General features: G+C 38.9%; 1 protein-coding gene across 2 annotated transcripts in view; it reads left to right on the top strand.

Annotated features, from left to right (window-relative positions):
* UNC5C (unc-5 netrin receptor C) overlaps window positions 1–12,286 on the top strand; it is a 356,763-nt gene that overhangs the window by 303,376 nt on the left and 41,101 nt on the right. The window contains exons 8-11 of one of the 2 annotated variants that reach the window (XM_027061127.2): window positions 2,006–2,062; window positions 4,080–4,271; window positions 5,003–5,347; window positions 8,233–8,320. In XM_027061127.2, the coding sequence (XP_026916928.1) occupies window positions 2,006–2,062; window positions 4,080–4,271; window positions 5,003–5,347; window positions 8,233–8,320 (682 nt within the window). The remainder of the gene's footprint in view (window positions 1–2,005; window positions 2,063–4,079; window positions 4,272–5,002; window positions 5,348–8,232; window positions 8,321–12,286) is intronic. The other variant, XM_027061134.2, reaches the window with a different exon arrangement.

The following is a 12,286-nucleotide window of genomic DNA, read 5'->3' on the forward strand; positions in this document are numbered from 1 at the left end:
AATTACCAAAATATTTTTGAGTTGTCCAGCTCTACATAAACATGGGAAAGTTGAGATTAAAAGCAAAATTATAAAGTTCCTTATTTACTATTCCTTGGTCTGCTTTCAAAAACAGGCGTTCTGTTGGGAAGTAGAGGTAAAAGCCAAGGCAAACCCAGAACTGCCTCACAGGGAGAAATTTCAGACCATGTTATATCTGTGTTCTCCCTCTCTCAGATACAATTCTTCTGCGTACTCCAGCAGGCCCATGCTGATTGTGATAAAAATTTTCAAGATGAACAACGGACCATCCCCAGATATCCTATTTTACAGTTGTTGCCAGGCCTTCTAATCTGCAAGAAATGAATATTTTGACACCCCTCTCCTTAATACCTTCCCTACCAGAATGATGACATCAGTTACCTCCTCTCCTCTGCTAGCAGTGAACTCATATTGTCTTACATCTTTAGGTTTCAAAATAAATAACCTTTCTTCTAGTGCCTGTATATGTCCCAGATGTCCTTTTATTGAGTTCACAGAATACAAATGGAAAAAGGTTATTACCAGACAGAAGTGTTTAAAAATGAAAATCAAACCTAATACATGGACTCAGACAACTGGAATAAGAAATATAATATTTATAAAACTGAGTAGGAGGTTGCAATCATTGCTCTAAAATAAAGCATTAAAAATTAATTCAGAGCAAACTTGTCTGTGCTACAGCAAACCTCTCTTTCATTAAGGTAGCACGGCATGTTTCTCCTGAATTACTTCCCCAAATAGGTAAATAGCTTATAAAAGCTGAGTGTTCTGCAAACTACAGAAGATCTACCTAAGGCATGATTTAGAGTTACCTTTGGTATTAGAGCATTACAGACCTTTAATTTTGAGCAAATTAATTGTGATTCTTACAGACTCTCTACAGTTTTTGCCCTTGAGCATTACTAGGAAAGTTTAATTCGTGTCATCTTCATTTGATTAATCCAAATGGCGCTGTATCATTTGATCAATTCATATGTTATAGAATATTAAATATTAGGAAACTGGAGGTACCAGTTATAAGTTATACCTTTAAATTTTTACATATTAAAAGTTTTAGATTTGTATTCCACGTTTTTAAAATGTTTCCCCCCGCCTTCTTCTTGACATTATTTTTATCATCATCATCATCATCATCATCTTCCTTCATATCTTAGAATATACTCAAAAGAAAGAAAAATAAAAAAGGCTAGTGTTACCTGTGCATTTATTGTTGAGATGAGGTTTTTATTTTTCCCAATTTACACTATTCCTCTGAAGCCCTGAAATAAATAACCTTATAACCTCTAGGCCCTATTGATTTTTGAGTGATTTCAAATAAAAAGCATCCAGTTTCCGTTGCATTGAGAAACTGCTCAGTCCCTGGGCAAAACCTATTGGATTCCTATTAAATGGAGGAACAAGAAACAACCAAAAATCCAAAAGGTGGATTTGAGATGGAGGGAGGAAGGGTGGTCTCAGCTCAGCTCAGCTCAGCTCAGCTCAGCAAATGGGTATTTAACCTTTGACCAATGATGACAGGTCTTCTTTAGTTCTATTAGACCAAGAGCAAGCTGTTATGATTAAATAAAAAAGAAAAAAAGAAAAAAACTGCTTAGAGCCTTACTGAATATGTCCTGGGAATTAAAGCATATGGCAGGGATAAGGAAAAAAGATTTTCCTTATGCTAATGACCCTTGATGTCTGAAATAAATTAGATCCATTAGAGTTTATGCTCAATAAAAGAAAGACTTTAAGCACTCCAAAGTTAGTGACTCGAGACCAGTTTTGCTCTGAAATTCAATCTGCCTACTTATTAATTCTTGGTAAGGCTCCAGAGCAGACAGGAGATGCAAAATCATAATTCTGTACTGAACCAGTATTTTAAAGGACCACAGGTTTCTTTTCCTTTTCTTTTAATTAAACCATTTTTCATGCTTCTTATTTTGTTTCCCTCATTAATTTGATTTTGTTCCCATTTTTGTTTCATTTTTTTGTTCTTTTCAAGGTTTCCTTTATCCTATCTCAACTGAACAGCGAACCCAGAATGAATATGGATTTTCTTGTAAGTTTGATGTTTAGTTTTTATGTTGCTGAATAATCATTTAACATTATTGCCCCCAGTTCAAGTTTACCTTTCTTTAGATCACAGATGTGCACACAGGAAATAGGCGCCTAATATATTCTAACATGAAAAACAAATTAGATTTTCACCACCGAGGAGAAGAAAGAAGGGTCATTTCAAGCCTCTGCCAGCTTTAAAATCTATCAGTCTACCACTCAAAGCTTCAGTCCCAATAGCTGACAAACCATATCATGAAATGTGCTGATCTAATAAAGGGCCAGGTTCAAATGCTAAAAAGTAAAGGGTTGAGAAAATGCAGATCTGTTGAGTTAGGAAGCATGAATGTTGGGTAAGTAATTACAGCCTGATAAAGTAAATCCCCAAGGATTTAGATGTAATGTTCTGGCTGGAGTTCAGAATACTGCTGCAGGACTTCAGATATTACCCAGCAGCAACGTCCGGTCAGCCCTTGGAAAGCAGTGCTCATACAACCAAGAGTGTTTGGGCTGTCACTAGTATTCTGGAAAGATCTGTCAATATTGACTTAGTTGATGGGAAAGTTGATATTCTGGAAACTTTGGGAAAGATAATAGTTAAAAAAGAAATGTCTCTCACATACAGTATATTTAAACACAAAATGCTGAAAGAGAGCAGTTTCTAACAGGGAATCCCTTTAAACTGTCAACGTGTCAAAGAAACTGTGACACAAGAGTTTGGGTGAGCCACTGGCAATCTAAATGATGAGTCATTTCCCCTACATAAACTATGTGGCTGTGAGTCGTAGTGGACAGAATAGGGGCTCTTCAGCTTTTAGGAGGCCATGGGACTCACATATCTGAAAACTCCCTTCCTCCAAACTGCACGTGTATATAAAATTGAGCATAAAAAGGTTGTTCTTGACTATTTGCAATACCAGTGTAAAATCACCTCTTTTATAGTGAGTGGAGAAGCTTTGGTTACCTCTGCTGAAAATTTTTGTGGGTCACAAAATACTAAAAACAGAGACTTAAAGGTGTCTGCGGGGTTCTGGAAAGGTTTAATCTTGTTCGTTTTGTTTCAATTATCAGCTTCTATCACCTTTTGCAGTTGAAGCCAAGTATGTTCTATGCCCCCAAGGCAAGATGAACATTTACAGGAATTGTCCTCTTGCTTTACCCAGAAACAGATCTCCCGACCGATTGCACACTGTGTTGGTCAAATGCTCAATTGCCTTCTAGGGTAGTCTGACCTTTATGATCACTGAACCAGGCCTTTATCTTACTCTGCACCATACAGACATTTTGATTTGGTAACAAGTGGCTAAGTGTAAATCGCTGACCAGAGACCATGAGACCCTCATAGTTCTCAGAGGTAATACTGAATCTGTATCAAAAGTCTAGTGTTATCAACAATGACCTCTGCTCTCCAAATCTTCTGAAAGCACATCTTTAAAATCCAATGTGTTTGCTCCTAGTATTTGTTTTGCTTAGTTACATATACCGTTCTCACCCATCTGTTCACTGATTTAGGGGAAAGTGAGAAGAATGTTATTTGTGGGAAGTAACCTTTTGACTTGAATAATACTTAAAAACATATTCTGATTCAATAAATATACAGATTCAGAACATGCCAGATATTTCTAACAGGATATTGATGTTTATTTTTTTAGAGAACTATCAGTGAATTCAAAGCAGCCTTCCAAACTTTTCCACCTGAAATTAGTAGTGAACTTTTTTTCCCCTATGGGTTGGGATGGTTTTAGTTCCAGTTTCTTTTTATGCCTTCTAATAAATGGTCTGTTATGCTGCCCAATTTAAGATAGATTAGTGGGTGGGTAGATGCAGAGTGAGAAAGGAAAAGAAATCAGAGATAATTTTCCACTGAAAGGCCACAGTCGTTTTATATAGCTTTTGAAATAGATTTGAAATTAACCTATAAAAAAGGCAATAAATGTCGGAAAAAAATTACCGACAATATGTATGTGATCTGTGGGAAATTTCTCTAAGCAGTTGGTCCAATGTTTCCTTGTCCTCTCCAGCTGCTCCCGATTCAGATGATGTCGCTCTGTATGTTGGCATTGTGATAGCTGTGATAGTTTGCCTGGCCATTTCTGTAGTTGTGGCCCTATTTGTGTATCGCAAGAATCATCGTGACTTTGAGTCTGATATTATTGACTCTTCGGCGCTCAATGGAGGCTTTCAGCCTGTGAACATCAAGGCAGCGAGACAAGGTCAGTTAACGTTGCACTCCACACCTGTGATGTATGCATGTGACCAGCATCCCTGTGTGGTGCCAAAATCGGGGACTTTCAAGTCATGTAGTTTAGCCAGAGCACTAGCTCCATGAAGACATTTGGGTCATTGTTGATTTGGGTCAACATTACTTCAGACAAAATCAGGGTCATTACTCTGTTGACTTCATTCATATAACAAACTAGAGGTGACAAGATGCACAAATCATTTTTTTTTGTCTTAACAGGTTTCTATGTCATACTTTTAAACTTTTGCTTTAAAAGAATACACAGATTGGTTGACTGATTTCCTACATCCCCGTCCTTTTTTTTTTTTTTTTGCCTTTTGACAATACAGCTTGCATAGCTATGAATATAGTGGTCTACAGATGACCTCAAATCCAGTATAGACAAGGAAAACTATTACCTAAGTCATTGAATGCAGATCACTATCTTCGAATTCAATCTGTTGAAATAGCTAAATACCTTAGGAACAATGAGTAGACTTCAAGGCAAAATACAGAATGAACTCGTCTCCTAATTTGTAGCCAACAATAAAATGGATTGTAGTTATCTCATTGCCCTGTTTTCAACAGAACCTTAGAGTCTAAACATCTCGAATATTCATTTGTTCATTTGTGTTTGGCTCAGAAAGTACCAAGGTGAGCTTGACTAGTAGAAGTTACCTGAATGGAGAATGCAAATGGACTTCCTTTCTCTTTCTGACTCAGATCTCCTGGTGGTACCCCCAGACCTCACATCAGCTGCCGCCATGTACAGAGGACCTGTCTATGCCTTGCATGATGTCTCAGACAAAATCCCAATGACCAACTCTCCAATTCTGGATCCACTGCCCAACCTGAAAATCAAAGTGTACAACACTTCCGGTGCTGTCACCCCTCAAGATGACCTGTCTGAGTTTGCATCAAAGCTGTCTCCTCAGATGACCCAATCTTTGTTGGAGAACGAGGCGCTCAACGTGAAGAATCAGAGTCTAGCAAGGCAGACGGATCCATCCTGTACTGCATTTGGCACCTTCAACTCTCTCGGGGGTCACCTGATTGTTCCCAATTCAGGTAATTCCTAGAGGTTGAAATCACGTAGATCTTGAGAACGTATGTTTGTACCCAAATCTTTTTTTTTATCTGTTTGTTTTCATTAGGCCTGAAAAGTTAGTTGGAGCCTAATCTAACCCAAATCTACTTTCGATGTAGATCAACATTACTTCAGACAAAGTCAGCCAAACCATTCATCTTCCTCCAGCCAACTCGGAAAACACTTCCTCTAGAAATATTATACTCACAACTTTCTGCCAAGATTTAATTTGGAACTGTCATTGACCTTCTTTTTAATAGAGCTTCAGAAGGCAACGGCAAGCCAGAAGTGCTCGCCGTTGTCATCACACTTTAAAAGGACAAATTAATTAGAAAACATATTAGTTGGTTCACTTCCAATTTACTGTAGGAAGCAATACTTCAGAATACTAATTTTGAGATCAGAGAACATCATAGTAGACATCAAATCTTCATTTATTAACTTAACTCTTTATTATACGATCTTCCACCTCAAGGTATTTGTAAGGTACTCGCTCCCTCTTCTGATCAATCTCTCTGGAATCACAGCCTCATTATGTGTAGTGTATATCTGTAGTATAATTGAGTTTTCAGCTTATTATTTAGTTACCTGCTTCTACAGTATAAGTGCCATAAAGGACTTCAATGGTAAATTTAAGTTAGTGACTGATAATGTTTGATTAATGTTTGTTATTCATTTATCGGTATTAACGATGGGTTTTTATCTATTGGCCATAAGAGGGTTAAGGGATTCCTCTGTGACTCTACCTTAGCTCTTTTGACAATACAGCAATAAGAAACAATTTGATTGACCTGAAGTCCTCATGTGGCATAAGAAAATAATATAGTGTAAAAATAGCCATACAGCCAAATAATATACAGAACCGATTGGTCTGCAGATCTGAATATGAACTTGTCTTTGATTCTTTCTCTTATTCAGTCCCTTATTTCAATGCCTTGCCAGTTTGTCACACCATACATTTAAAAGTATATTTTAATAAATTAAAATACTTAAGGGAATCTCATTTTTCCTTTTATCTATGCATTTTACATAGCTGAGATTATACATTATATATATATTTTTTGCCTTTTTCTCTTTAATTCTCATGCTATTGTATACTCTTTAAAATCATGATTTAAAATATATTTCTAAAAGTCTATCAGATGGATAGATCAAAATATGCTCTATTGATTTTTATTGTTTAAACATTATATATTCTCAAGGCAGTTTTTTTTTTTCATGATATTTGTTGGATTCTACCTTTCCTTCCCACTTTCACACCTGTGACTTTTTCATATATGAATTATTATAAAGGCTTCTTAAGTGGAAAGGAAGGAGGTTGCATGTATTAAATACTTTCTATGTCCTAAGCATTGGTGATTTACATACATTACTTTATAACAAGCTACCTAACATGCATCAGGCATTATTCTTATCACTTTACATTCATAGCTTTATTTCATCCCTGTAACATAAAGGTACATTTTATTGCTCCCATTAGGAAAAATAAAAAACTACCAAGGGCTGGTAGCCTCACATGTGGCCCTCCTGCTTCCACTGTGTGCTTCAGCAAACCATCCTGTCCCCTATTGTGACATTGCGCTTCCCACAGCACTGAGCTTTTATGTGACTTTCCTTCTCCGGAAGGCCGTGACTCAACATTTCCAACCGGTTACACAAACGCCTCTGAGTAACGATTCCTCCTTAAGTCTCCATTCTTCATTCTTGAGACTTTCCAACATGGTCGGGCAAGTTTCCTTACTGCCCTGTGCTCATTCGGCATATTCCATTCCCTTGCTAATTCAAGTATAAATTACTCAAAGACAGGAACACTGTCTTTTACTTCGTGTCATTCACAGTACTGCCAAACACCATACTCACAGCGATGCTCTGTCAGTTTTTAGTGAGCTGAAAGTAAACTGCATTTATTGGAATAAAATCACAAAGACGGGTGTCTACAGGTTGTTGCCCACCCAGAATTATTCTTTGTGATGATCCCGCAGTGATGCCGGCCGGTGGTTCTTACAGTGTGTCCACGGGCACCTCTGTGTGTCCACGGGCAGCTTACAGTGTGTCCACAGGCATCATGTCATTGGCATCACCCTACAGCTTTCTAGAAGTACAACTTTGGTAGGCCCGATAAGTCAAAAACGCCAGGATCCAGTAATCTGTGTTTTAGCAAGCACTGCAAGTGATTCTGATACAAGCTCAAATGGGAAAGAAGTGCGATAGGCCCAGTGAATTTAGAACAAAGCGTGATCCCCTAGTCCTACAAAATGGTGTCCATTAGCAACTGAGTAAACACCCTCCTGACCTGCATTGACTAAAAACTAGTCATAGTTTGTTGTCTGTTCGTTTTCTAGAGTTATGTGTGATGAAAGAAGTTCTCCACCAATTATTATTCTGTTACGGAAAAACACTGATGCTGGCCAGATATTTCCGAAATAAGTGTTTTTTGATATTATTGAGGTTAGCATTTCCCTGACTTTGAATTTCGTGGGGATTTTTTTTTCTTAAATTAGAAATGATGCATCATTACAGCTGTTTGAAATTTTAAGAGCGGTTGTTGGTTTTCCCCTCATTTTACAAGGAAAACAACAGTGGAACCATCTGTCTATTCCTTAAATAAAACAAGAGTTTAAAAAATTACATCATTCCTTTGAGTAATTCCAGAACAGTTCAGAGGGAGCTGTGGTAACAAATAAGACCAATAAGGACGGAAAGCAGGGCAGCTATGAATATTTACATGTCTTTAGAGAAAAAGCAGGCTTGTAGCTGCATGGCCACAAAATCTCCTCATTCCCTTTCACTTGCTTCAAAGGCATTCTGTGAAGTTTCCTTTTGATTCATAGGTCTTATGTGACTGCTTTTCTCTTTTGCTATTCAGGAGTAAGCTTGCTGATTCCCGCTGGGGCCATTCCCCAAGGGAGAGTCTACGAAATGTATGTGACTGTACACAGGAAAGAAAATATGAGGTAAATATGCTTTTTCTGGTGCGCTTGACTTTATCAATGTCTGACCTGGAGGAGAATTGTGCAATAGAAAGAATAAACCCAACATGTCTCGAGTGCCCTGCTTCTAGCATACCCTTTTTTCCCTAGACCTATAAAACGTCGGCTTCTTTTTATCTTTGAAGCTTCAGACACTTGTGCAGATCTTGAGTATGGGCCGAAGGCCAGAGATCTTTTCTCAAGTGGACATGTGGCCATTATAGCTGGAAAAATGGCCAGAAATGTGATCCTTAGATTGTCTGGAGAGATGTGTGGATAGACACAGAGAATCAGCTTCATGTGGCCTGGCTCAGGAATCCACCCCATCCCCATTACAAGGTTAAAGGTCACAAAGATTAGAAAGTCCCTTAACCTCTGGCCTGTCACCCCCACGTCAGTCTAGCATTTTATTCTAACCTGCGGGTTCTTCTTTTTGTAACTCTCCTTAACTTAAGCCTTATCAGCCTCCTTTTTAGGTTTAGCCTTATAAACTCCATATTGAGCCTTTCTAAATGCATCTAGGATTGATAGAAATTAGATTGAGTCAAAAGGCTTTGTTTTGAATGTATCATAGTCATAAAGATGAAGTTACTTTAAGTAAAAAATAACAAGAAGACTTTAAATGTCCTAAATTCAATTTTCAGTCTGGGCCTCTAACAAATCTAAGAGTGGTCTCTCTTGGTTAGTTCCCACATAAAACGTATGTATTAAATAGTGCTTTAAGGTCTGACTGATTAATGCTTCTGAAGTACACTGAGATCTTAAAATAAGACTTTGTTGAAATGAAGATCCTTACATGTGATTATCATTGTTTTTCCCAAGGGGAAAGGCATCGGCTCTCCAGCCCTGAGCTCCAGATACAAAGCATGAGTGATAAATGTCGAACTAGGTTATCATTATAACACATTATACCTTTTGTCTTCCCTCTCTCATCCTCAGAAAAACACCCATTTTTAGTCTTGTTCTTCAAAAGCCGAAAAGCTCTTTTATCATGCTGTCAGGTAGAGATACTGGCATTTATAATCCGGAGGACCCCGAACATTTTTTTTCCTTGGGTGGTGTCCTTTCACCTACACAAGCACTAACCTAAGAAAATGATAAAGTTCCTTGAGCATTATTCATGCCTTAAATTTGAGCAACAGAAAATTACTAAAAGGCTTGTATTTACTCACATCAAATATTCATTTTTTTTCATTCTCCATGCAAAGTAACATTCACAGACCCTGAGAGTGCCCTTCTGTTGCAACAGGAGAAATAAAGATCAGCAAACTCTAAGATCCCTTTATGTACTTTTTTCTTCTTTCTCTTGTCCTAAGTCAAGGTTTGCACTAAGTACATCCATCACTCAAGGCCTTTGCCAACATGGACATTTTGTTTAAACAGAAATGAGGGATGGCTTGTGCTTTATCCTCCGAAGCAGTGAGGTGTCTGGGTCTCTTATTGTCCATGTAATCACCACTATCTTCAGCTGCAAATCAGGCCTTAAGGGGTGCTACAGGGACGCGCTGAGGCTGAAAGATGTGTGCATTGTGTGACTGGTGTGGTTTTCCTTCCCATGGTGTGGCCAGCACCCTGGCAAGAATAATTGTGCATATGAGATGAAAGAAAGAGAAAACAAAAAATTGATAAAGCTAGACACTTCTGCTTTGAGTTTTCCTTTTCCTTCGACTCAAAAGAAAAGGAAAAACTATAAATCACTTCTTGCCACCCATACTGCCTGAAGTCAGGTGCAGAGAGAATTACTCTGTTCAACTTGGTGTGCATCAGAGAAGTTCTGTTTATATAAATGAAGCTAGAGAAACCTCAAGATCTCAAAAGAAAACATGCACGAGAGACCATGAAACAAGGAACAAACACAAGAAGACGACTGTGTCAAATAATGAGCAGTTCTTCTCGTCACTTATTTTCCGTCGTTTAGGATATATTAATAATAGAATACATGGTACCATTTATTCACCATACTTTAACTTTCATTTATTTCCGCACTGCAACCCTGTGATGAGTTCCAATTTAAAGATCGAAAAACTAGGGCTCGGGGAAATCAAGTCACAGAGCCAATTTTTTCCCAGTCAAAAGCTGAGGGACGGCCGAATTCTCAGGCAGGTGATCTCACCGCGAAGCTTTTCTGCTCTGTCCCATGCCGTCCCTCTTTTACATATAGACCAAGACACTGCACCAAGCCTCTGCTTCTTACTGTGGTACAGTCTCGCACACAGTTTCTTTCTCCTGCTCCCTGAAGACCCTTTCTATCCTCACGCGATCGGAGACAGAACTTCTAACAGGGAAGACATTGGGAGGGCATCAGAAGCTATGAATGTTCCTTCAAGTCATTTATAGGACAAGTTTGATCATTTTTCTCCATTTTCTTTCTCCCTGATTTCCCTTTATTGCATCCCAAACTGGGGATTTTTCCAGCTGGATGTTTTCCAGCTGGTCATCTGCTGATGTGAACTGTCTAAAGGGAGGCGTGAACTTAATTACGTGTGGCAGAGTGGATATGACAAGGGGGCCTTATCATTACTGAATGTGCTCTAAGAGAAAACCCTGAATGGCAGATGAGCAGCCCAAATGAGCTGCAGCGATGGGACATGCTGTCTCTGACAAGGGAGCAAAGCTGTAAGGGCGTGCTCATGATTTCTACCTCTCCTGCTTTACACATCTCGGAAGACGCCACAAAGCGTCTGTTTCCCCTGTGGATACAATTTCCATGATTAATGGCACTAACGTGGACCTTTTTGCCTTGTTTCCAGTAGTAGTTAAAAAAAAAAAATGAGTCTGACTCAGACTGAAATTTTGCTCTTTGTCATTTCTTATTGAAAAATAATTGGAATTAAAAATATCAATGTTAATTGCCCTTTTCTCTGTATTCTGCCCTTGCTTAGCAATACTCTCAAAAGGCCAGAAAGTCAACTTAGACATTCCACATATGAAGGTAAAAAGAACTTTTTTGGGAAACCGTGGGGAGCCATGGAAGGTCTCTGAGCAGCCAAGCAATAAGAGAATAACAGTGCATTTTAAAGATTGATCTGGTGAGGTAGGCTGGATGAGTTAGTTGGTGGAGGGAACAGGAAGACTCCCTGAAGGCCGGCTGCCTGGTTGGGCTATGGCAATAAGCTAGGTGTGAAGGGGGAAGGGGGAAGGGAAGAACCAGGCCTGAGTCTGGAGGATGGAAAGTGAAATATATTTCAGAAAGAAGATTTCACCACCGGTTAGAAGTGTCACAAAAGAGTAATGAAACACAAAGGATAGGTGTAGGAACCAAGCCTTGGGCACTGGGAAAATTGTGAGCGCAAGTGGTTCAAGGAGGAAGGACAAATTCTGAGCTAAATGTGGGCAGTGTGCGCGGGTAGGGATATGGGATTCACGCCGGAGATGCGGATGGGGAGTCACCAGTGGGTGGATCCTCTGAGGGTTAAAAATGCAGAGGCAGAAAGTAGAGACCAGGGGAAAGAGCTTCAGGAAATATTCCTATTAAAGTTTGGATGTGATGAGCAAAATGAAATAGAACGTGGAAGGAAAAGGCAGATCAACACAGAGTTTACATCTGGTGTGGTGCTTCTACTGAGTGACGATGCAATGAATATTTTTCAATGAAAGAATGAATGACTGGAAGTATAGAACAATCAAATGTGAAGAGATGTTCAAGATGAAAGAAATGGTTGACATAGGTATACGTAAAATTAAAATGTACAGAAAAAGAAGAAGAAAAGAAATCATTGGGGCACCTGGGTGGTTCAGTCAGTTAAGCGTCTGACTCTTGGTTTCAGCTCAGGTCATGATCTCACAGTTCAGTTCGTAGGTTCAAGCCCCACATCAGGTTCTGCCCTGAAAGTGTGGAGCCTCCTTGGGATTTCTCTCTCGCTCTCTCTCCCTGCCCCTCCCCAGCTTGCTCTCTCTCTTTCTCATAAATAAATAAATAAACAAACAAAAAATTAAAAAAAAAAAAGAAGA

Source organism: Acinonyx jubatus, chromosome B1 (assembly GCF_027475565.1).
Source record: "Acinonyx jubatus isolate Ajub_Pintada_27869175 chromosome B1, VMU_Ajub_asm_v1.0, whole genome shotgun sequence".
Classification (NCBI taxonomy): domain Eukaryota; kingdom Metazoa; phylum Chordata; class Mammalia; order Carnivora; family Felidae; genus Acinonyx; species Acinonyx jubatus.